Source organism: Vipera berus (assembly GCF_964194415.1).
Source record: "Vipera berus genome assembly, chromosome: 1".
Lineage (NCBI taxonomy): Eukaryota > Metazoa > Chordata > Lepidosauria > Squamata > Viperidae > Vipera > Vipera berus.
In genome coordinates this window covers 122,309,792-122,334,958 of record NC_138202.1, presented here as the reverse complement: position 1 = coordinate 122,334,958, position 25,167 = coordinate 122,309,792, and the positions used below count along the sequence as shown (strand labels likewise).

The window sequence follows — 25,167 nt, the reverse complement described above, 5'->3', positions numbered from 1 at the left end:
TTTGAGACCATGCTGTATATGTTATGTTGTGGAATTAACCAGAAAAGAAGAGGATTTTCACACTGATTTCCAGTTTTAAGTCCAAACTAGACTTCTAAGAATGAGATCCTGTTATTGAAGAATCCATCATAAGCACACATAATTTAGACATTGAGGGCAAAAAACACAAAGTGAATGGAGCTGAGTGGCCTCCTTGTTTTTTTTTCGGGGGGGGGGGGGCAGCATTTGGATGTGTTGTGTGTGTGTTTAAATTAAACTATCCCAAGGTTTGCTATTCTACAGATTAAGAAAAATATGAACATTACTCAGACACCAAATCCTGTAACTGTATCAAAATATCAAGAAGTGTGAATATATTAAAAAAAAGATACAAGGCAAAGGTTTCCCCTCCAGTTATGTCCAACTCTAGGAGGTAGTGCTCATTCCGATTCACAGCCGAAGAGTCAGCATTGTCTGAAGGGACTTTTGTGGTCATGTGGCCGGCACAACTATATACCGAAGGCACACAGAATGCTGTTACCTTCCCACTGAAATGTACCTATTTATCTACTTGCATTTGCATGCTTTTAGACTGCTCAGTGGGCGGGAACTGGAACAAGGAGTAGAAGCTCACTCTGTCACGTGGAACTAGGTCTCGAACTGCCAACCTTCTGAGACCTAAGTACCACGTGACAGAGTGAGCTTCTCAACCCAAGCCCAGCATCTTAACTGCTCGGCTACTGCACCCCTTTACTGAACATAAACTGAGATACAAAGACCATCAAGTTAAAGAGATCTCACACAGAGATCTCACATCCAAGTCTAGATTGTGCACCAAGGAGTCCGTCATTTGTCTGCATCGCAGATGTTCCAGAAGACATGTTGAAGATGGTTTCCTGCAATGCCTGACTAACCAAGAACTCGCTTTAATCTTAATTGCAGGGGGCCAGAGTCTCCTTATATGCATGCCAAGCCTTGCCTTACGCTAGCAAGGCATTGGATATATTGAAACAAAGGCAAGCAGTATTCAGTCTAACCGAACACGGTAACATTTAACAGTGAGAGGCACTTGTGGCTGAAGTAATGAATATGCCAATGACAAGAAAATGCAAGAAATTAGTTTTTTTTCCAAGCTTCTCTGTTTAGAAACTTACTTTCTCATAAAAAACTATAAACAGAATATTTTGTCCCTTTTGATCAAGTAAAGCATTTCCTCTTTGTCCCAATTTCATTTCCAAAACAGTATTTCTTCAGGTGCATCCTTAGGTGAGGTCCTCTCCACGTTTCCCATACTGGCTCTCCTAGCTTCTGCTGAGGTAGGTCACATGCACCCCCTCCTCACACTGCAAAGGAGGGAGGGTTGGCTTGTTGCTCAGTCCCACCTCACTTTATCCCATTTGAGTTGCTCAGGGTATTAGAGATGGCGGACTTCTTGAGAGTTCCAACTGTGTACTTAATCTGAGGTAAGCTTTGAGTGCAAGAGCTTGGTTCGGGGTTTCGGACTGGCTCCTCTCCATCTCGTGGGCCTTTGCTGCGGAAAAGAAAACATGTCCTGAGAAAGACCCGTTCCTGTTCAACAAAACAAAAGTGCGCAAATAGTTTCCAAAGCGTGCTATTCTATCAAACTGCCAGACTCACCCTCTTTCTATTTCTTCTACGCTACCCTTGGATTTGAAGGGGATGAAGTTCTTTGGGGATGGATTTGTTCATTACTGTGCCTCCCCCTTCTATTACATCAAACGCACACACAAGTAACAGCAACGAAAATGGAGAAAATGGCTTCATGAAAAATGAATGCTAAAAGGTAATTCTACATAACATAAAGAGGCTTGCTTCTGCCTCCCCCTCCACCTCAGGTATCTATCCAGAAAAATTTGGAAGCTTAACTTTATCCTTTGATAATTATAGTTACCTTAAGCAGTCCTTTATTAGAAACTACGTTAGCTTTAAATAGGTGCTTCGACCATCTACATTTAGCTACTGATGGAGGGGAGAGGGGAACAGTATTACAAGCCCAAGGCTAAATTATGACTGTTCTTGTAGCATTAAAATCTGATTTAGCATTACACCTAATCTGGGCTAGTAAGATCTAAAAGATCAAGGTGACCTCCAAGGTCCCTTCCAACTTATTATTATTATTATCATTATTAAGGTGAGCATTTTATTAAATATCACCGTGCTCTTGAATATATTTTTCCAAGGGGTTTATAAATAATATTATTAGAAAAAGTAAAATGTGTGTATGTGTGTGTGTGAGAGAGAGAATTAAAAACCCCTAAACAAAACAAAATAAAAATTAATTAAAGGAAACAGCCCTCCCTACATCACATGCAGCTAAGCCAAACTCAAGTTTGTGGTGCTCATTTCAAAGTCAGGTAGTCATCGACTTAACAACCATTCATTCAGTGACAATTTGAAGTTACAACAGCACTGGAAAAAGTGACTTATGACTGTTTTTCACACTTATGACTGTTGCAGCATCCCCACGGTCACGCGATCAACATTTGGAAGTTTGACAACTGGCTTATATTTATGACGGTTGCAGTGTCCAGGAGTCATGTGATCACCTTTTGCAACCTTCTGATGAGTAAAGTCAATAGGGGAAGCCAGAGTCACTTAACAACCAGGTGACTAACATTAACAACTGCACTGGTTCACTTAACGACTGTGGCAAGAAAGGTTGTAAAATGGGGCAAAACTCACTTAAAACAAGTGTCTTGCCTAGCAATAGAAATTCTAGGCTCAGTCTGTGATCATAAATCGAAGGCTGCCTGTAGACAAAACACAACCCATCAATGAGAAACAGATTCAAAATACAACTGTGCGAATATTTCACCTGTTTCTGCCTGGGTCCACTTTGCTCAAGGTATTTATAAGGAGATCATTCTTCAAATACAGGTGAGGCCTTGGCGGTGTCCACTGTAGTTAAAGAGAGACAGCACAGGAAAGGGAATCTAGTTAGAGGGCAAGTCTGCTGAGAGAAGGTTTTTCTTTCCCTCTCCCAGAAAGCTAAGGAACCTCCAAAATTACTGGATTAAAGAAAATGGCTGGACGCCAGTATTTTAATTAAGCAAAGACATCACAAATAGATTCCATAAGTTACAGGCAAAGAAACAGCAGCATTTCCTCATGGAGGGATGAAACAAGAGTGTACAGGAGGGGAGAGAAGCATTCTTACCAACACTGTAGAATCTGTTACTATTCCATTGTGAAAACCTTTGTGACACCAATTTCTGAGCAGATCCACCCCTGCAAAAAAGAAGAGCCGCCAAGTGAACGCAAGCTCTTGAGGAAGAGTAAGCGCAAGCATTTACTAATCATACTCTGTTCATACAAAAGAAAAGTGTGTAGAGGTGGCAGGTATTCAGAACTTTCTATGTAGGGCAAAATATTAAAATTAAGCTACAAGTATACGTTTTTCCCTTGATGACAATGGAATTGTGCTGTATACCACCCCAAATCATTTTTGAGATAGGCATACAAATGATAGATAGATAGATAGATAGATAGATAGATAGATAGATAGATAGATAGATAGATAGATAGATAGATAGGTAGATATAGACAGACAGACAGACAGACAGACAGACAGACAAACGTCTTTTAGTCTATATTATAAACCAGCCATATCCAAGGGAAACAAATCCAAGGGAGAAAGTTTTGGGGAATAGACTTGAAGGTTGCCCATGAAAGTGGGGAAGAGACTAAAAAAAATTGGTGGGGGTGGATGGAATGGATAGGGGACATATTTCATCCCTATACTTACAAATTCTGGCTGCAAAGTCCTATGGCTGGCTAGATGCAAGTGGACAACATTAACACAGAAAGCAACTTTTGCCTATAACTTTTGCTGGTGATAACTGCAATGGTTTTGGGAATGTCCAAAAGCTCTAGGGTTACGCAACGCCACATCTATTCCATCCAAAGAAAGGGCAGTCCATGTCACTGACTAGCAGCTCCCTGTCCTTTAAAAGTGCTTCCTGCAAAAGAAAACTTTTTACCTTTGGATTTGTTCAAGAAATATTTCAGTTCCCACTGTGTAGTAAGGATGTTGAAGTATCGCAGCTGCTCAAAGAAGCGTAGGTAGTGCATGGAGAATCGTGAGGGGAAGACTCGCTCAAACTGCCCACGTCGGGCATACTCATCCTCTGTCTCTATCAGGACACGGACGTCATCTGGGGTCAGAACATCCAGGATTGTGGAGTAGAATTCCTGAGGCAAGAATGACAAGGCATTAGATCACCTTTTCTGCCATTACCTACTTGCATTTGCATGCTTTCAAACGGCTAGTGGGCAGGAGCTGGGACAAGTAACAAGAGCTCACCCTGTCGCATGGCACTCGGTTCTTGAACCCAGGCTGAGAGCTTTCCAGCAGACAAGCTCAGCATCTTTAACTGCAGAGCCACCATGTTCAACATTAATATTGCAACAAACTAAAACACGTGCACAAAGACCACATACAGCTAAGCTCAGCAAATTAGTTTAGATTCTACAGTAGATTTTTAAACAATATCTGAAGAGCAACATTATCAGGACCCAAGAGTATGCAAAGAGTATACACCAAGTATTCAAACCAAGCAAACTTCACATTGTACTAGGAATCTTTGCATTTATACAATCTTAACAGCATTACCAATGTTTGTCTATGAAGCATGGGAGTAGTGTGTGCACAGTTTTGTACCTCTGCTTGCCCAATTAAGCACAACACAACACACAACCAATCCACAACAATTCTAACTGCATCCCATTCACTCGTATGAACTCTTTAACTTCCTCACTGCTAGGCATTTTCTTTTTAAATGAAAGTAATTTACCAGTCAGGATGGCAGGGATTCAGCCGTAAGCAGTTTTAAGCTGTCTATGTCAGGGGTGTCAAACTCAATTTCATTGAGGGCCGCATCAGCATTGCGGTTGCCCTCAAGGGGCCGGGTGGGTATGGCCAGGGTGGGCGTGGCCTACTGGGTGGGCATGGCTAGCGTGCATATGGCCTACTGGGTGGGTGTGGCCAGCTCTACATCGTTCGTATCAAGGGTGTCTATGGGGGCCTGGGCAGGAGTGGGACAGATCTGGGGGTCTCTGGTAGAAGGAGAGTCTGTGGGCCAGGGCCAAGGCAGTGGGGGCCGTTCCCTCACTGTTTCCAGGGTGGCTTCGCGGGCCACATGAAACCACTTCGCAGGCCAGATCCGGCCCCCGGGCCTTGTGTTTGACATGTCTGGTCTATGTGTATAACCGATGGTTTCCTCTCAAAATCTCTCCATGTGAGCTGAACTCTCACATCATTCTATGCAATCTAAGACAACAGTAGCAGAGGCAGGACTGGTCCCTGCCTCTGTACTGATTAGACCAGAGAAAGTTTGAAAAAACAAAAACAACAATCCCCAAACAGCCCATCAAATAGTCCAAAGGCAGTGCTCAGAACAGGTAAAACACTTGAAACAATGCCACTCACAGTCACGTTTTCTACTAGGAATGAAGCAAAATTGTAGATGCGTGCTTATATGCTGCATTTCGAAAACAGTCAATTTGAGGTTGAAAAATTTGCACAGCTCTAGTTTTCCAAGTGCAAAATTCTACTGGCCCAGTTGGTCAAATTTCAAACAATCCCCAAACCAAAGAAAAACAGTAATGCAAGACTTCCGATGACCTTGCCAGAAAGACTGAAGTCAGGGAATGTGTGCCCACCACATGTACTAACCTGCTCTGGTAATTTCTGGGTCAAGTAATAGGCTTTTTTTGCTTTCTCAGCAGTCAGCAACTCCACAGGTGGCTTGTTTTTTTCCTTCATGACAGTGTGCAAGCTAGACATCACAAAGGTTAAAATTATTAGTCAAGAGAACTAACCAGTCAGGCCAGTGATTGGTTAATAGCTTTCAGTTACCTAGAGCAAAAATTGTTTATTGCAGTGGTAGCAAAAAAAAACAACCCACCCCTTACAAATAAAACAATAAAGATCAAACAAAGTTTCCAAAGAATGCTGGGCAAATCTTTTGACTTAAGAGATTGATCTGACCCTGAAATACACAAATACTTACATAATTCATACTAAAATAAGGATAATACAACTTTGCTTGAAATCCAACCTGTTAAAAACAGTTGATCAGTGCATTGTCTCTAGAGACTTCCATCTCGGTATTATTTTTACCCAAACAAAACATTAAATTTAAATTTTCTGATGCACCATAGGGACATAAAATTCTCCTGCTTCTTTTATCTTTAACCCTGTACACTAAATTAGCTTGTGTAAGCTCCATAATAAAGATGTGGCATTTCTCTCCAGCTATCACAAAATGGAATTTTAAAAATTGTTATCTCCTGAACTAGTAGTGCTAGTTAAAAATGGGATGGATTTTTTTTTAATGAAATGTTGCATCACCCCTATTTCTGCTGTCAGTGAAGAATGCATAGGTTTAGAGGATTCATCAAGGAAAAACAGTTTACTTTTTATCGGTTATAAAATTGATAACTCTTCTGGTTAATTCTTTTCTTGCTAAAACTAGGTTTATAGAAAACCACTACTATCACTGTAGGTTAGCCGCCCTAGGAATTTGGTAAAAATAATCATTCTTACCCAGCATCCAAAGGCATACACTATCTTAAATACCAGCAAACTTATTATTGCTTAAATGTTCCTAGATCGCAGCCGATTTAATCAGATGCAAGAAGTATTGCAAGGTATTTGACACATATTTGTTATTTGTTGGATTTCCTCCAGAAGCAAAATGTTAACCCCACAACAATCGTGTGGGATTAAATTTTCTCCTTAACTGCAATTTTTAAGAGCCTTGGTGGAGCAGTGGGCTAATGCCTCCTTAAGTAACACCAGCTGCCTGCAATTAGTGCAGGTTCGAGTCCCACCAGGCTCACGGTTGACTCAGCCTTCCATCCTTCCGAGGTAGGTAAAATGAGGACCCAGATTGTTGGGGGCAATTAAGCTGACTTTGTAATAATGCCGCTTGGGGTGTGTGTGAAAGCCCTAATAAGCAGGCATATACATAGAATGAAGGCTACTGCTAAGCTTGTAAGCCGCCCTGAGTCTTCGGAGAAGGGCGGGATATAAATGGAATTAAAATAAAATAAAATAAAAAATTTCAGAAAGGTAACTGTAAGAAAAATTGATGGGTTCCAAATAGCTTCCTTCTCTTCTTCCTATCTCAGTACTTAAGCCTTAGAGGTAAGAAATAGTAAAGGCAAAAGAAGCCTAAAGCAACAATAATTGCCTACAGATAGTACCCCCTTACTTATACTTTTCAGAAGGCTTCAACCAGATGTTCTCAAATCCTTCTTGGAAATATTTTTCTAAGGCTCTCAGTGCAATGAAGTCCACGTTATACCATATGACAGCAAAATATACATCGCTAGATGAGCAGTGGCTGTGCTGAGTTAGACGTCCCGCCTGAAAGAAGCGCTTTATTTCCATCGCCAATGTTTCTTTCTGAACTTGCAATCTATATGACCTCTGACCTGGTTGTGGAGCTGCTGGCACTTCCGGTAGGCGAAGCCACATCTTCTGCATTAGGTAACTGAAAGCCAGCCAAGTTAAGGGCATCCCGGACCATTTGGCCTTTGATGCTGACATCAAGGGGAGAATTTGAATGAAGGCTGCAGAAAAATGTAGGCGTATTATAGGAAATCTTCTTTCTTTTGACTTTCACGTTCAGGACAGCTGTCCATGTAAATTATAAGCTCAAATCAAAGCAGAGTGAGGAAAAAAAATAACAAAGGGATAATCAATTCAAAATTGCACTGTAATATTGTTTCAGGAAAGTTACACCATAACCATCCTTTATTCACCATCTTACTCTCCCGTATAGTGCTCTTATTTCACTTAATTCCTTCTCATTAAGAAGTTGGAGCAGCAAAGAAGAAAAATCTCTTAACACTACAGAGACTTCACAATGAAGAGTCAGCAAACGCTTATGGAACAAACTGGAGATTTTTTTTATTTATTTATTTATATACCGCCCTTCTCCCGAAGGACTCAGGGCGGTGAACAGGGCAAGCATAAAAAATACAAAAATACAAAAGTTAAAAGGGATTAAATATATGCCCAAGTAAAAACAGTAAATACAAATATTAAAATAGCAATAAAAAACCCCACCCATCCCCCATCAGGCCAGGCTGGCTTGTTCAAATAAGAATGTCTTTAGGTCGCGACGGAAGGAGCGAATGTTGGGCGCCATCCGGAGCTCAACCGGTAACCGATTCCATAGCTCCGGGGTGCCCACAGAGAAGGACCTCCCCCTGAGGGCCACCAATCGACACTCTCTGATCGGTGGCACCCTGAGGAGGCCCTCTCTGTGGGAACGCACAGGGCGGAGGGAAGTTGATGCCGGCAGCAGGTGTTCCCTAAGGTACTCCGGACCCATGCCATGTAGGGCCTTAAACACCATTACCAGTACCTTGAATCTCACCCGGAAGACAACTGGTAACCAATGCAGCTCACGGAGCAGAGGTGTGACATGGGAGTATCGGGAGACTCCCAACACAACTCTCGCGGCTGCATTCTGTACCAGTTGGAGCCTCCGAGTGGTCCTCAAGGGCAGCCCCATGTAGAGAGCGTTGCAGTAGTCTAAACAAGAGGTCATGAGCGCATGAGTGACCGTACATAAGTCATCCCGGTTTAGATAGGGCCACAACTGGCGCACCAGGCGAACCTGGGCGAAGGCCCCCCTAGTCACAGCCACTATGTGATCGTCCAGAGTGAGCCGTGAATCTAGGAGGACTCCCAAGTTGCGAGCCCTATCTACGGGGGGTAATAGTTCACCCCCCATAGAGAGAGATGGAATATCCTGAATAACCCGGGATGCAGGTATGCAAAGCCACTCAGTCTTGTCGGGGTTGAGTTGAAGTCTGTTCCTCCCCATCCAGACCCGAACCGCCTCCAGGCAACGGGACATCACGTCGAGGGCATCACTGGGGTGGTTTGGGGTCGAAATAAAAAGCTGGGTATCATCAGCATACTGATGATACCCAACTCCAAAGCCACGAATGATCTCACCCAGCGGTTTCATATAGATGTTGAACAGGAGAGGCGAGAGGACCGACCCCTGAGGAACTCCACAAACGAGAGACCTCGAGGTCGACCTCTGCCCCCCTGTCAACACCGACTGCGAACGTCCCAGGAGATAGGAGGAGAACCACTGCAAAACCGTGCCTCCCACTCCCAATCCCCTGAGACGCCGCAGCAAGATACCATGGTCGATGGTATCGAAAGCCGCCGAGAGGTCTAATAGGACTAGGACAGAGGAATATCCCCTGTCCCGAGCCCTCCAGAGATCATTCACCAGCGCGACCAATGCCGTCTCCGTGCTGTACCCGGGCCTGAAACCCGATTGGTACGGGTCTAGATAATCCGCTTCATCCAGGACCAGAGGGAGCTGATGCGCCACCACACTCTCAACAACCTTCGCAAGAAAGCGAAGGTTGGAGACCGGACGAAAGTTGTTCAACACAGCTGGGTCCAAGGCAGGCTTCTTGAGGAGAGGCCTCACCACCGCCTCTTTCAAGACGGCGGGGAAGCTACCCTCACTCAAAGAAGCAGATATAACCGCCTGGAACCAGCTTCGTGTCCTCTCCCGGGCTGCATAAACCAGCCAGGAAGGGCACGGGTCCAATAAACATGTGGTGGAGCTCAGCCTCCCCATAATCCTGTCCACTTCCTCCGGAGTCACAGAATCAAACTCCTCCCAGGTAATATCGACAAGACCGCCCGTGTCCTGATCGTCAGACTCTGCCCAGTCAGAGTCCAGACCGGTCCGAATCCGAGCGATTTTGTCCGACAGATGTTGGTTAAACTCCTCGGCACGACCCTGCAAGGGTTCCTCCCTCACCTCTTGATTAAGGAGGGAGCGAGTCACCCTAAACAGGGCGGCCGGGCGATTATCTGCGGACACGATAAGGGTAGCAAAGTGATTACACCTCGCCACCCTTATCGCAGCGAGATAAGACCTAATGTAGGTTCTTAGTCGCAATCGGTCGGATTCGGATCGGCTGGACCTCCAACCGCTCTCTAGGCCCCGTCTCCGATGCTTCATCTGAATAGCATCCACATTGCAATGTATACTGAAACTATAGAAACTGAAATCGAATTGAAATATGGCAGACATGTCAAATACAAGGCCCGGGGGCCGGATGCGGCCTGCGAAGTGGTTTCATGTGGCCCGCAAAGCTATCCTGGAAACAGTGAGGGAACGGCCCCCACTGCCTTCGCCCTGGCCCAGAGACCCTCCTTCTGCCAGAGACCCTCAGATCTGTCCCACTCCTGCCCAGGACCCCATAGGCACCCTTGATGCAAACGATGTAGAGTTGGCCACGCCCACCCAGTAGGCCATACGCACTCTAGCCATGCCCACCCAGTAGGCCACGCCCACCCAGGCCACACCCACCCGGCCCCCTGAGGGCAACCGCAATGCTGATGCAGCCCTCAATGAAATTGAGTTTGACACCCCTGAAATATGGCAACCAAAGCCTGCACTGGATGGTGCATGAAGCACAGCTTACCTAGGGGAAATGTTGACTTCCAGGATCCAGGGCTTAAGGTTCTCATCCAGCATAACATCAAACCCAAACAGCTCATGGCAGCAGTAAGGCCGCCGCACATACATCTTCACAAGGTTGATTATGTAGGGCTCTGACCTGAAATGTAAAACAGGTATTCTGTTACTCAAGAAAGAAAAATCAGCCATTTTTTTCAGGACTTGCTATATTACGAATCACTTATCTCTGTACGTAGAACAAGTGATTGACAAAACCAAAGTGTCTTTTTCTTATGGGTGAGATGATGATGATCTCATGGAAGGGCTTTCCATAGATCTCCTCTTAATTCAATTTACTAAGATTAAGATAAGACAGTATCAGTTAACTTCAATAAAGCAACAGTGCAGTGTGATAGTTTGAGTCCTGAAGATAAGATGAATTACGTCAGCAGATCCGTGTGCTCATAAGCAAGCCTCAACAGACAGCTACTTAATTGAAAGGCTGGGGGTGGGGGTGTTTAAAAAGGAGAGAGAAGAACATCCCATGACTTACGCAATGATGGTTTTGACAACAATATCTTTTATCTTCTCCCAAATAGCTTCACTATCAACTCCTTTTTGGGTCAAATAGTTCCAAAGTGCCTTCAGTGCCCTACATAGATAGAACACAGCATGTAAACAAATAAACGTTACACCAAACGAAATCATAACCTCATAGCCCATACCCTACTGAATGAAAGACAGGATTCAGCTCTTGCCTATCAACAAAAAGATCACTCAGTACTATTGAGATGATGAAGCAGCAGCTGCTGGTCAGAGGCCTCAAACAACACGCCCGTAACATCCTTTTCCTTCGGGTCTCCTGACACTCACCACTTATGTCCCTGGCATGCAGTTTCATCTGCATTAGACTTGTATTCTATGTTTTTCTTGTTGATGCTATAGTTGGTTAAGTGCATGTACTTGTTGCTGAGACTTTTCATGGAAGAAGAGTACCTGCAGTGAACAGAACAAAAGGTAATAAAACGGGTTTAAAATACTGATTTAGTCTCAGGATTGACCACTGAGTTAGATTGCCTAGAACAGCGTTTCCCAACCTTAGGAACTTGAAGATGCGTGGACTTCAACTCCCAGAATTCCCCAGCCAGCTATGCTGGCTGGGGAATTCTGGGAGTTGAAGTCCACGCATCTTCAAGTTCCTAAGGTTGGAAAACGCTGGCCTAGAAGGCCGCAGCCGTAGCTGACATAGTGGAAGCAATGACAGGCAGGCCTCAACTTGCAGTCACTTAGTGATCCAAATGACAATGAACCTCCCCAAATCTTCACATGACTGTTTTGAAGTCACAACCGCTGCAGTGCCCCTATGGTCGCATGAACAAAACTGGGCATTTGGCAATCTGCCCTCTCTTGCAACCAACCCTGTCTTACAAATGACTGCAGAGATGCTGCAGCATTCGCCCACCTCTCTCTCTGCCCGGGCTTGCTTCCCACCCCACTGGATCCCACCTCTCCCTTTGCCACCAAACCCCACAACACTGATCATTCATTTACCTTTTACTCTTTACTGTTCCTTCTGGAAGCAGCCGCTGGGCTGCGTGGCCTTCCTACACAGTGGAGGCTGTGTTGCTCTGCCCAGAAACTGACTGCAATTGGTCTGAAATGGCACCTGCTTCTGGAATGGAACCACACAGCCTGCAGGGATGCCAAGGGGTGGCGGGCCTGCTTTCCTTCCTCACCACGATCTCATTGCAGCTACTCCCTGCTGTGGGACATAGAGGGCTGAGAAGTAGGCCCAAGGCCTTAGGGACCCCTGAGGGATAGAGGAGCACAGGGGGCCTCGGGGGTGGGGGCTGAGCCTGAGCTAAGCCTATGAGGGTCTCCCCCATCCCTGAGGCACCTCATGCTCCACTTAACAACCATATCAAGAAGAGCAGGGATGGGGGCCGTTAAGCAAGGTGATCAAATGGGTGCCTCGCTTAACTGTCACAACTTGTGACCATAAGTCGAGGACGAGGTATTTAATGTTCATTATTTCTGTGAGGAACTGTGGGAAATGGTGGCCATCCTGAATAGAACTATCAGCATCTCTCACCATTGCTCATGCTAGCTGACTTTATTAGTACTTCAGCAATATTTAGACAACCACAAACTTCCCATGTTTGGCTTAAATCAAAATATGGCTACAGAGTGCCATTTGCTCTGAATAACAGGTGGCTATTTAAAAAAATGTATTATTTTAATCTGCAATTAATAAAGTGAGAAATGTAATTTCAGATCATGTTCCAGTATGTTGCAATACTGGCCATCTTATGTTTTTTGCAATCCTTTTACAGGCAACCAATTCCTGAGGAACTTACTTGCAGCTGGCAAAACGAACAAGTCCATCTTTGAACAAGTAGACACGTAGAGGATCATAGCATGTCACGTAAACATAAATCCTTAGGTCAAACTTACTTCCACCAATGAGGTAGGGCTTATGTATATATCTGGAAGAGGGAAAGAGACAGTGAGCTATGGGAAAGCTCATTCTGAAGAACAAGTCTAAGGGCTGTCACTATACTTCATTCTTTACCATCACTCACAGAACTGAATGTTGGCTTCTCTCCTACAGCATTTGAGACATCCCTGATTAAATTTTCAGAAAATAACATTCCACATCTCAGAAAGATTGCCTCCAAGCAAATTTCAGAAGACATTTTGGTGCACTAATAGCCATTCCATGAGTGTTCTGCTCTTTCACTGAAGGCAAAAGAAACCAACTTCACAGAACAATATGGATTTTACAATTGCAGGAAACATATTCATATATATATAATGTCTGCTTGGTTTAGCCCAGGGGTAGGCAACCTTGGCTCTTTTATGACTTGTGGACTTCAATACCCAGAATTCCTGAACTAACTATGCTGACTCAGGAATTCTGGGAGTTGAAGTCCACAAGTCACAAAAGGGCCATGGTTGCCTACCCCTGGTTTAGCCTATTACCTCGTTTGCAGGAAGAAGGGGAAACCAATTCACCAGAGATTGTAGGGAAAATTTGGCTTACCTTTGCACCAGCAATGGTCTGCGCTTGGGCAACTGGCTCCATTTATGGATGACCTGTATTCCAATGCCTCTAGCTGAAGCTGGCTAAGAGACAGACAGAGAAGTACATAACCACACACAATTCTACAAAAGTTCAAAATCGAAAAATCAGGGGGAAAAATCTGGAAATCTAACCATAGTACACAAAAATAAAAAGTCAATTTTCCCTCAAATTAAATCCAACTCTGGGTGACTTCACAGACATGTTCATGATACGTTAGCAACAATATAGAAGTAGCTACTACCTATTTCCAGAAAGTTTTTCCAACTTCTCAGAGTAGTCTACAGCTTTGGGATTTCCTGGTGGTTTCCCATCTATGGATTAATTAAGTGTGAGCCTGCTAAGGTTTTCTGAGCACAGCCAAGGTCAGCTAGATGTTTACACTGCTGGTCCTAAATCAATTCCTAGTGCAGTCTTCAAATAATTTAACAGTATTTTAAAACAAGCATATAGGTTTGTTTCAGTGATGAAAGCAGATGCAATAGGAAAACACATGTAAAATGGCTGCATGAATAGGCCTGGCACTGTCAAATAATGGGGTACAACAGCTTTGGGAAACTTTTGGGGGAATCATGGGATAATTAGCTGGGTATCCTGTATAATCTAAAACCCTACATGGCTGGAGTTATGCTACACCGTATAACCTATTTGGTACAAATGCATAACTTTGAGCATATCAAATGTTTAGCAAATGGAGAACAAGGGACCAAATACCCTTAAAAAATAAGGAGGTAGGGAAGTGTTAAAAGCGGGCACTGCATGTCACTAAGTGCTCAAAAGTCAGCAGTTGTTTAATACTTTGCAAATATCCAGTTACTTTCCATCCTGATGCTCACCATTCCCCTTTCTTTTTTATCAATATGCAACACTGTAACCCAATCACTAAAATACATAAGGAAATCTATCAACTACAAATCCCAGAGTGAATGCGGAACAGAATTTTGCATGCTGGGATAGGCAGGGAGCCACAGAGTTGGACCCGAGCAGAAAGCTGATAGAGCATGCCCTATTCACATTTGAATCGGACCATCTCTGCACCCTCACCGGCTTCACAATCCATTTCTGACGACCTGCACAATCTTCCCAGGCTTTCCTGAGCAGCTTGATATCTTGAGGGAGGATGAAAGACTGGGGCAGAAAGTTGAACTCCTTTTTCCCAAAGCGCAGTTGCATTTTGGACACATTTCTCCACAGACGGTCTTTCCGGCCAATTTGGAACGAGCCGGGAAAGTGGTTCAACTGTAGATAGGAAATGAGGAGGAATAACAAAGTAATAAGGTCCCAGTCACTTCTGGCTGGTACCACCTCCCCAAATTCTGTTACATTTGTGCACGTATTGTTCATAGAAACCCCAAAATCTATGAATTGCACCTCCTACAGATAAGAGACCATTGCTGGGATATCTACCACAATGGCTGAATTCACAAAAGATACTAAGCTTAGCCAGCTGCTAACTCAACTGTAATTAATTAATTTTGAATCTGCCAATGCACAATTATCCTAACCAGATCATCTTCTGTCTCCACACTGAATTTTTTTGTTCACCATGTTCATGTGCACTCTGACCGGAACACATACCTTCTGATGTTCTTTGACAATTCTGAAGCCAGGAGACTTCATATGATGGCCCCAGCAGCCCAGCCAGTCATTATTTCCTATAGGCAATTACGAGAAAATGATTTGAACAAAAACAATCATTTTTTTCTGTACTATGCTCAAATAATTTAAATACAATACTTCCAGCTTTCCAATTTATGAAATATAAATTTGAAATATTTTCCCGCTTCCACCTGATCCAAGAACATTCTCATATTGTAACAAAATCGTAACATGGAAATATATCCAATGCAATGTGACAATTACCTTTCTTTTCTATTAGATTTCCCCCTCCCCCAACTTCTTATCTAAGGTCCATTGAAGAGGGCCATTACAACTCTGTACTGCACACAAACCACTGTTAATCAGTCAGTATATACCAAGTATGACAAGAATTGCTAAATCATGGAAAACCTATTCCATTTTTTGAACCTCCTTTTATTCTGTTACCTAATTTCCTCTTTTCCAGCTGTTTTAACCCCACAACGTATGGCAGAAATGAAGCTCAATACAAAACATTAGCATCTTGGGGCAATAACGTTCCAATGAGAACTGCCCAAAGGGATACGGTTAGGCCAGGGGTCGGCAACCTCGGCTCTTTTATGACTCATGGACTTCAACTCCCAGAATTCTAGCTGGCTCAGGAATTCTGGGAGTTGAAGTCCATGAGTCATAAAAGAGCCGAGGTTGCCGACCCCTGGGTTAGGCAGAACAAACAAAGTTTCCCTAAAACATGGAGAAGAGCTGTACATCAGCCACAATTAGAACACTACGGGATTGACATCTACATTCTTAAAAAGTACGTGTTTTTAACCAACGCTATCCCACAGTAAACTCTATGGAATTTTTCAAATTTATGGAATCTGGGAGAAAAGGGCACCCACAGATTTCCTAATGTTCACAATGTTCCCAGCATGAAGAGGACTCACTTTTGCTGATTTTGAAGTGGGACCTTCCGATGGTTTGCTTCACAATGTTTGGAGTCACTGTACTCATTTTCCATCGCAGCATCTTCCTCTGTTCCCAAGGAAGCTTCTCCACTAAGAAACAGATCCCAAGAATAAAAGCTGATCAAACCCGAGAAATATCTATTTCTGAAAAATCACACTGTGGTAAAGGCAGGAAAAGGTGCACAACAGCAAGTGATGATAGAAGAATTAAGAGACTGTGCCTACGTGACAGAAGAAAATCATCTGGGTGTATACAAGATGAAATGGCGCAATGCAATGTGAAGTTGAGTGCAAGGACTGTTCGGCGCAGACTGCAGGAATTTGGCCTAAAATCTAGAATTCCACGAAAAAAGCCACTTTTATCTCTCAAACAAAGATTGAAAAGACTAAACTGGGCTAAAACCCATGTTACCTGGACAGAGGAACAATAGGACAGTGTTATTTGGAGTGATGGAAAGGAGAAGTATCAGAGAAGATTTGCATCCTGATTGCATTACATGTACCGTGAAACACACAGTCAGTGTTATGATCTGGGGTTGTATGACATCAAAAGGTGTGGGCAGAATTTGTGTGAATATAAATGGCCAAAAATACATTAATGAAATACTTGAGCCCAAACTGAAGCCTTCTGCACATGATCTTTTCCAAGACAATGAAGCATTTATAGTTCAACAGGATTCAGCTCCATGTCATGTTGCTGCTGTGTGCAAAAAGTAGTTTCAAGATAATCATATTCCACTGCTGGAATGGCCTGGGAATAGCCCAGACCTTAACCCATTTGAAAATCTATGGAGCCGACTAAAGAAACCTGTTAGTCAGAAGGGACCCAGCAATAAAACCCAGTTAATAGAAGCAATCATTCAATCTTGGTTTCACATTATAACAGCTGCAGAACTAAAGGACTTGGTTCACTCCATGGGAAGACGTTGTAAGGCTGTAATTCGTGCTAAAGGTTACCCAACTAAGTATTAACTGACTTGCTGATAATTTTGGTATATCTCATTTTTTCTATGGTGATAATTTTGGTATATCTCATTTTTTCTACATGTTTCACTTTTCTTCTTTATAACTGCTATTCTAATAGCAAATCCTTCATAAAAGTTATTGAATTACATTCTTGATTAAATTATCTTTCCATTGATATAATTTTATGGTATTACTCCAAAAAAAGTGGTGTTATTAGCCATCAAACCTCAAATGTACACTTTTCCCAAAAGGTTTCCACAATTTTGGCCACTACTGTACATTAGCTGGGTATTTGTAAAAGATACCAGTTTATTCTGCTGGTGTTAATTCATTGGGTCTTGGAAAATCTGCTTGGAGCTTGGCAATCAACCCAAACTTCAGACCAGAGTGCACTAACTCCTTCTGGTAGATAGATAACCTTTGTCATTTTTTACTGTGGGCACAATGGCACACATTAAAAATGAAATTTAGTTGCTCGCTCTCAAAGTGTACACATACATAACATACATGTGAACATACTATATAAAACATATGCATAGACCTACACACCTACACATACCTAACATATGAATATTAAACACTGTCCATCTTGAATATATAACGGAAGGAGGAAGCTTTAGAGGTTAATACTGTATGGAACAAAACTGTGACTGAATCTAGATGTTCTGCTTTGGATACCACGAAGCCTCCTCCCAGAAGGTAGTAAGGAAAACAGGTTGTGAAGAGGACGAGTAGTGTCCCAGACAATCTTGCGGACCCTACTCAAGCAACGCTTCTATGCAACGTCCTGGATCAGAGGTGTCAAACTGCCGGCCCATGGGCCGGATGCGTCACAACAAAACCACGCCCACCCCATTGCCGGCAATGGGAGAAAAGCTCCGATACATCGCGCGACGTCACATGACGTCGCAAATTTGACACGTCTGTCCTGGATGGAAGGGAGGGAACTGCCAATAATCTTTTCGGCCATCCTCACCACTCTCTGCACCGCCTTCCTGTCTGAAGCAGTGATGCTTCTAAACCAGACTGTGATGCTCTATGACAGGATGCTCTCGATTCTCCCTCTGTAGAAAGTGCTAAGGACAGGGGAAGGAAGATGCGCGTTTCTTATGCGACGCAGAAAAGTAGTAAAACAGCCACATCACAATTGAGGGCTTTCCTATTTAGCACCAATCCTTTGAAACCAAATAACCACATACCAAAGTTTGAAAAGACAATTTAAAAAAAGAAAAAAAAAGAAAAGGCTTTTGTGAAAATAATCTAAGCACTGATGCCAAAATTATTTTAAAACGTAGGAGCTACTTAGGAAGTTACTAAGGGTCGGCATTTTAACAATCATCTTAAATTGGATTATAATGTGTTATTATATTATTTTCTGATCCTTCACTTTATTATTATGTACTATGCCTGGTACATGAAAAATGAAAGTTTAAAAAAAATCCCTCTACATTCTCTGTTGTGGGTCAGATTACTGGGACTGGGTTATGAGGAGACAGAACGCAGAAAAATTAGAAAGTGGACCACACCAAGAGATTGTGCTGCCACAGCAAGAAGCATCCATGTTCTATCAGTATGTATAAAATATCATTTAGGATGGGCTGCTGTGATGACTATAAATAAGAAAATACCCAGGCTTAGCAGAATAAAACACAAAAGTCCCCATTACTGCTGCAAAGAAATCTGTGACTCATTCAGCCTATCTAGACAAATCAGTGAGGAGAGTAAAATGGCTCCCTCTTCTGGGCTTGATAAATGCATATAAAATTAGCATTCCTAGCAGCATCGGCTTCAGTGATTTCAAGAAACTATAGCTCCACCAATTAAGCATATATAGCGTTAAATATCCCTCTCCTCACATCTTTATTATATATCTTTGTTTAATTAATGGGAAAGACCAGAGCTACAGTTTTCATCCATTCCCTTGCCATCCATCTATCCCCTTCACTTTTATTACTTTTTTATATTATCCTTTTTATTAGTCTATAATATAAAATACAAAAAGCAAAAAGCAAAAAAGAGGAAAAAGAGGGAAGGGAAAGGGGAAGGAAAAAGTGTAGAAAAGATGGGAAAAAGAAAGGCGTTCACTTCCGACTCCCTTTGGTGCAGTAGAATAAGAAGGAACATCAAACCTCAACTTTTTACTTTTACACAATAGTATAAACTAGCCAGTTCTATAACGACAAATCTATCTAATCGGTAAAACCCAAAATCAAAGTTTCATTTTTTTTTCCACCTCAAACACAAAGTCCAGAACCGGTTTTCAAGAAGAAACAAAAATATTTTGTATTTTATATTATAAACTAATAAAAAGGATAATATATAAAAAAAACTTTTGTTACTCTTGTTTTAAGCTCCAACCTTTACACCACCATCAATATCTTTGGCCCCGAATGCTACCTGCAATGGATTCAAATTCACCTTACCTCTCTCATCCTGGGTTCCAAAATATATGGTAGGAGACACATTGGGGAAGAGGCTGTGTGTAAGAGCTGGCTTGATAATTCGCTCCTGGCCCTCAAGCGGAGGCACTAATCCCTCAAGACAATTCCTAGGAAAAGAAACAGATTTGCCTAACTATATGACTACAAGAGAAAAGAAGCCAAAATACATACTAAGGAACCCTGGGAAAGCCAGCAGCAAAATATATTTCCTGCACTCCTGTTGCTACGAGACTCAGTTTTATTTAATTATCACGGCCTCTAACAAACATTGATCAAAAATGTGAGTTTTGTTTTGGCTGAGAAGTACTGGGTTAGAAAACAAAGGAAACTATTTTTCAACCCATCTGGCAGCCTCTTCTACCTGAAGCTCTATTTAACACGGGGCAAATCTTATTTCCTGTTTCAGCCTAACCCAAGGCCATCCGCAGGCTGTAGTCACAACAGTGACAGCTCATATTTCTGTAAATTTTTTTTTTTTGGATTACTAACAAAGAACAAATGAGTTTGAAATGGCAATATCAGCCTCCCTTTAATTCTTTGTTAGCAATCCAAAAAAAAAATTTACACAAATATGAGCTGTCACTGTTGTGACTACAGCCTGCAGATGGCCTTGGGTTAGGCTGAAACAGGAAATAAGATTTGCCCCGTGTTTGGGGCCTAGCAAGGTATTCAAAATACTTAACAAACACTTAACTCATATTCCCCTTGCCTTGCAGCTAACAAAGCGAGAGAAAGCCTGTGGCCTAGGGGTTAAAACAACTGCTTAAGATGCAGTCGGCCCAGGTTCGAATCTCAGAAGGGTATGGCTGACTGATGAGAACAAATGAGTTTGAAATGGCCATATCAGCCTCCCTTTAATTCTTTGTTAGCAATCCAAATATATATACACATATACAAATATATACACATATGTATATGTGTATGACCAAAGATCCACATACATACATACATACATACATACATACATACATACACACACACACACACACACACACACACACACATATATATATATATATATATATATATAGATCTTTGGTCATTCGGGTTTTTTCCCCGTGTAGAATTAAAGGTGTAGGAGCAACGTTTCGACGGAATCCCATCCGTCATCATCAGGCTGGTGGCTTCAGCTTCCTTCTTCTGGGAGAAGCATGTGGTAGTGGCTGTTTGTTCCTCTTTTTAAACTGCCAGAGGGGGTGTGTTCTGTGGGTGGAGGGGTGCTCTGATTGGGTGGGGGATTAAGTGTGTTCTGATTGGGTGGGAGTGTGTTTTGAATGGTGGGTGTGTTCTGATTGGGTGGGGGTGTGTTTTGAGTGGATGGGCTGGTCTCAGCTGCCAGCCTTAGACCTGAGCTGGTGAGTTGTGCTGCTTTTGTTCGGCTTCGTGTTTGTGGTGGTGCCATGTTTTTATAGTGGGTGTCAGTTTGCTTATTGTGTGGTTTGGAGGGGTTTAAAGTGGCTGATGTTGCAGCTGTAGTTAGGTGTCTGTTTTGTGGTTGTATATATATATACACACACAAACACATACACACACACACACAGTATATATATCCATTATCTGGGTTTATCTAAGTCCAGTTTGGGTACAGGGACAAGTTCATAAAGTCAAGTTTAACTCAGACAATCTTCATTTACTAAGTATATTATGGACTGAAAGCCGCATAATTTATGTCTGTCACTAACCTAGATATGACAGCAACAGAACCATTGGCGGATAAACTGGATGATGAGGAACCGTCTGATTCACCTGAAATGAAAAAGAACATTAATTCACACTGGCTAGCTTTGATACAGTTGATTAAAGGCAACTTGGGCTTTGAATAAAAGAAAATAATTTACTCAGTACTGCATCAGAATATATCATTAAAATGCAAATCAAGCCAGCACATTATTTTCTTTAGAGCGCAACTAATTAGATACTGCAAGAAAGAAATCTTAACAAGTAGATCAAATTATCGACACTTTAAAGATAAACTCAAGCTAGTGGTAATTATGGCCATAAGGTATCTCAGTTCTTTTATTAATTTCTGCCTCTCTTGTTATATTATGGATTAATACGCATGTGATATCCAACTGTAAATAATACTACTATGATGATAATAATTTTAACTTTTTATTAGATCTGAGTTGTTCTGGAACCTTAATAATTAGAATCTGTAGTCCTTGGATGTAATCAGTACATCAACATTTTTATTTCTCTGGTTTATTACATTTTTAAACGTTTGCACTCTAAAGAAGGAACATAAAATAAACATTAATGACCTTCCCCATCTTCCTCTTCTCCTTCCTCATCCTGACTGCAAGCATCTTCCAAGCCATCTGGAAGTTCTTCTTCCACATCTTCTACTTCTGCTTGGTCTAGCAGGGGTAGATTGACTACAGCTCTACAATACAAAGGTTTATCGTGACCAAGTGAAACTTTCTGGGTAGTTTATACTTATTCCTGTATAAAGTATAAAACAATGAAGGAAACAACTAGTGGCCTGAAAAGTTCCCAGACAAGAACAAATGAAGTTAGGGCATTCCCCTGCCACCCAAAAAAAGGCCTCCTTCTCCTCCCATGGCTGCTGTTTAGTCACATGGTGGAATTAAGGACTAAGTATAAAACATACAGTTGTATTCTCAGGATTAGATGCAACTTCACCTATCTGATCATTCTCTATATTGATATAAATTCCTCAAAACAAAACCTACACCAAGAGATACAGTAGAACCACATATTGTACCAGGGTTTAAATTAGGACACCATTCCGTAATCTAGTGCCCCCTAGGATGATCTGACAACCTAATAGGGAGTACTGGGTTGTGAGACACACATGTAACAATTACAGAAATATGGTATTATAGACCCTATTTCCACCCAGCATCATGCAGTAAAGAGAAGCATCCAATACAAATAATCAACAGTTTATAACGATCTTGAAAAAGAACACTATCCCTATATAACGAAGAGAACGAGGCTACGACACTTACTCAGACTCTTTCACAGTAGTAGGCTGTCCCCACTTTGCTTCCATGCTTAGCTGAAGAGTGGAAATTTTTGTCTCTACCTCAGAGATTATCATTCGTGGAGACACCTCTGTTGTTGCCACCTGTTCTGCGATATTCACAGGGGGGGTGATCAATTGATTCAAGAGGCTATGGTTGGGCATTTCAGAATTTGAGGCAAGGAAACGAGTGTCAATACGCTTAGTGCAGACATCGGCAACTTCTGTGCTTATAAGGCTGTGATGGCGGCTACTGGGCTCTAAATTCAGGGAGCTGGAAACTGGCACTTCCTTTGGGGTGATCTGAGCTACAATATGTGGTTTCCACCGATTGAACAGATTGGCATGGAAGCTGGCGTTCATAAGGCAAGAGCTATCAATGCGGTGACCAAACTCACTGTAAGTACTAACTTTCCGGATGCCGCTTGCTGTTAGTTTCCTCATGGCTTCGGTCAACCGTGCATCTTGTTCTTTCAAATTCTGTGATCTCATCTCGCCATCCTCAAAGGGCCACAACGACCGTTCTGATTTAAGAACCATGCCGTTCTGTACAGGTGAGCGAGGAGATTTGACACAGGTTTGCTCAAACATCGAGTTGCTGTTTTTTCCAAGCTTCTTTTCAAGATTCATGGGACAGCCATCCCCATTTCCCCCAGAGTGAGTCCAGGAAAATCCTGGAGGTCTTGACAATCCTTTCAGCTTCTTATTTTCTGGCGGTAGCGGTTGCTGCTGCAAAGGCACTTTTGCACTTGCTGGCCTCAGAAAAGAGTTATTGTTCAGGACTGGTCTGTATGCACTGGAAGTTTGCTTCCCTGAATTGAGGAGAAAACCCTTTGACACTGGATTGGAACGCTCCCCAGCTGCATTTGGCATAAGAAATGGATCCACAGTTGAAGACGACATGGTGTTATTGAGGACAGAATGATAGATGGGAGGTGGGACCTGAAGAGGTTTCTTCTCCAAGGTACTAGGCTGCAAGCAGATAGACTCAAGTCTCCGATAGGGCTTGTGTCTAAAGTAAGACCGTCGATAAAGCAGGGTGCTCCCAAGAAAGCTTGGGAGAGAATGGGACTGAGCTGTAGGCGGGCTCCGGAGCACTGCCTTACTCCATAACGACTCTGGATATAAGAGGTGGGGAGGCTGGGAAGAGATCCCTGAGTGGACTGAGCATTCGTCTTGCAAAGTGGTCACATGATTTTGTTCCAGCTGCCAAACAGGCTTCACCTGCTGCTTAGCAAGGTACCAAGACTTGCTCTTGTGGAGCTTTGCTGTGAGTGGTGGCACTGACAGCCCGGGTGAAATGCCCACTTGGAACTGGTTTCTTTTTTTGAGGCTTGGGCTATAGGCTTCTGGCCCTGCTGAGGCCATGTAGAGCCATCCCACACCTTCAATGATCACAGCTTTTGAACAGGATTTGGTCAGAGCAGCATTTTTACTAAGGCCAGCCTGAAAAGAAAAGAAAAAAAGCACACAGATATGAAAATGTTGAGCTGATCAAGAGGAAAAGAACGGCTTCTGGTTTCGGATTGCGGCGCTGGCAGATGTTCACGGAGAGCGTTCTCTCCACCGCCCGGTTTTCCTCTGTTGGGAGACCCTGAAAAGTGTCGAAAGTCTCCCGGGGGGGGGGGACGACCGTGAGGAGGACCTCCAATTGATCACAAAGGGGTGGCAGCCCCTCCGTTTGATCTGGAGCAGCTCCTTTGGACCAACGAAGAAAACCCATCACCAGCCGAAACCCAAAATCACCACTAAGCACGACAAAAGCAACACAGAGGAATTGGGTGAGACCTTACCTTATCTTTCTTTTATCCCCAACTACTTTCCTGTGGGAGCATTTTGAAAATTTCTTCCCTCCCCTTGGAATGGTGGTGTTTGCCTACCTGGGGAATTAAAGCTTCGAAAAGAAAAGAAAAGAATAACTAAACAACTAAATAATTGGACTTGCACCTTTTGGATATTTGGAGTCCCAAAAAGTTCCTATTTCTATGGTGACCTATTACCTTATCTACTTGTTAAGCTGGAAAAAAATTAAACTGGATAAAAGTCTAACTTGAGTTTGGAAAAAGACTTTACATGCTATCGGGGACAACTTGTGGCGAAGCCTGGTATAGCAAGTGAACTTTTTTTGACTGTGAGACTTGCTTAGAGCCTAGATTTGTCCTTGGTACTATCTAAAAAAGATAAGAACTTGAAACAGCGGGGCGGTGAAAACAATTTCTAGGAATAGTGGAGGTGGACTTTCACTGACTTCTATCAAAAATAGCCTCCACTACAGGACTATCTGTAAACACCTTAGAAATGGAAGAATACTACCCACAACTTAACTATAAGCTTATACTTGAAAAAAATCCTTGAAGCTACTGAGCTAATGAATTCCAGACTGAAAGACAAAGGTGCCAGCCTAAATTTACAAAATGAAGACCTGATTTCAACTGATGAACTTACAATCCAAAAAGCAACAGAAGAGGAAGAAATTAATATCAAGATAGAGGACTTTAAAGAACAACAAGTACAATCCACTGAGAACTTTGATACCCAAACTTTGATTTCAACTAAAAAATCTACAATTCAAAAAGCAACAGAAGCTGAAGAAAGCAACACTAAGATGGAGGGTGCTAAAGATCAACTAATACACCATATTGAGAATCTAGACAACCAAACAACAACCACAACATTGGACATGATTTCTTAC

General features: G+C 42.6%; 1 protein-coding gene across 1 annotated transcript; it reads right to left on the bottom strand.

Moving 5' to 3' along the window:
- Window positions 1-338: 338 nt before the first annotated feature.
- On the bottom strand, window positions 339-23,870 carry TTLL4 (tubulin tyrosine ligase like 4). The gene is made up of 18 exons (XM_081314158.1): window positions 22,462-23,870; window positions 21,751-21,872; window positions 21,172-21,235; window positions 19,472-19,596; window positions 16,062-16,172; window positions 15,115-15,191; window positions 14,581-14,775; window positions 13,498-13,580; window positions 12,812-12,940; window positions 11,328-11,450; window positions 11,008-11,106; window positions 10,480-10,614; window positions 7,441-7,578; window positions 5,675-5,777; window positions 3,981-4,191; window positions 3,158-3,228; window positions 2,816-2,898; window positions 339-1,510 (listed from the first exon to the last, which is right to left on the bottom strand). The coding sequence occupies exons 1-18, from the start codon at window positions 23,841-23,843 to the stop codon at window positions 1,363-1,365; spliced, it is 3,399 nt and encodes a 1,132-aa protein (XP_081170284.1). The 5' UTR covers window positions 23,844-23,870; the 3' UTR covers window positions 339-1,362.
- Window positions 23,871-25,167: the final 1,297 nt, after the last annotated feature.

What these genes read in the sequence shown, in the direction of transcription:
- TTLL4 (XM_081314158.1), bottom strand. Translation starts at nt 23,843, where the DNA reads ATGGCCTCAGCAGGGCCAGAAGCCTATAGCCCAAGCCTCAAAAAAAGA. An exon ending in TCTGTTGCTGTCATATCTAG is followed by an intron (nt 19,597 to 21,171) that starts GTTAGTGACAGA and finishes TTCTTTTCCTAG; the next exon opens with GAATTGTCTTGAGGGATTAG. An exon ending in GTTCGTTTTGCCAGCTGCAA is followed by an intron (nt 11,451 to 12,811) that starts GTAAGTTCCTCA and finishes TGTTCACTGCAG; the next exon opens with GTACTCTTCTTCCATGAAAA.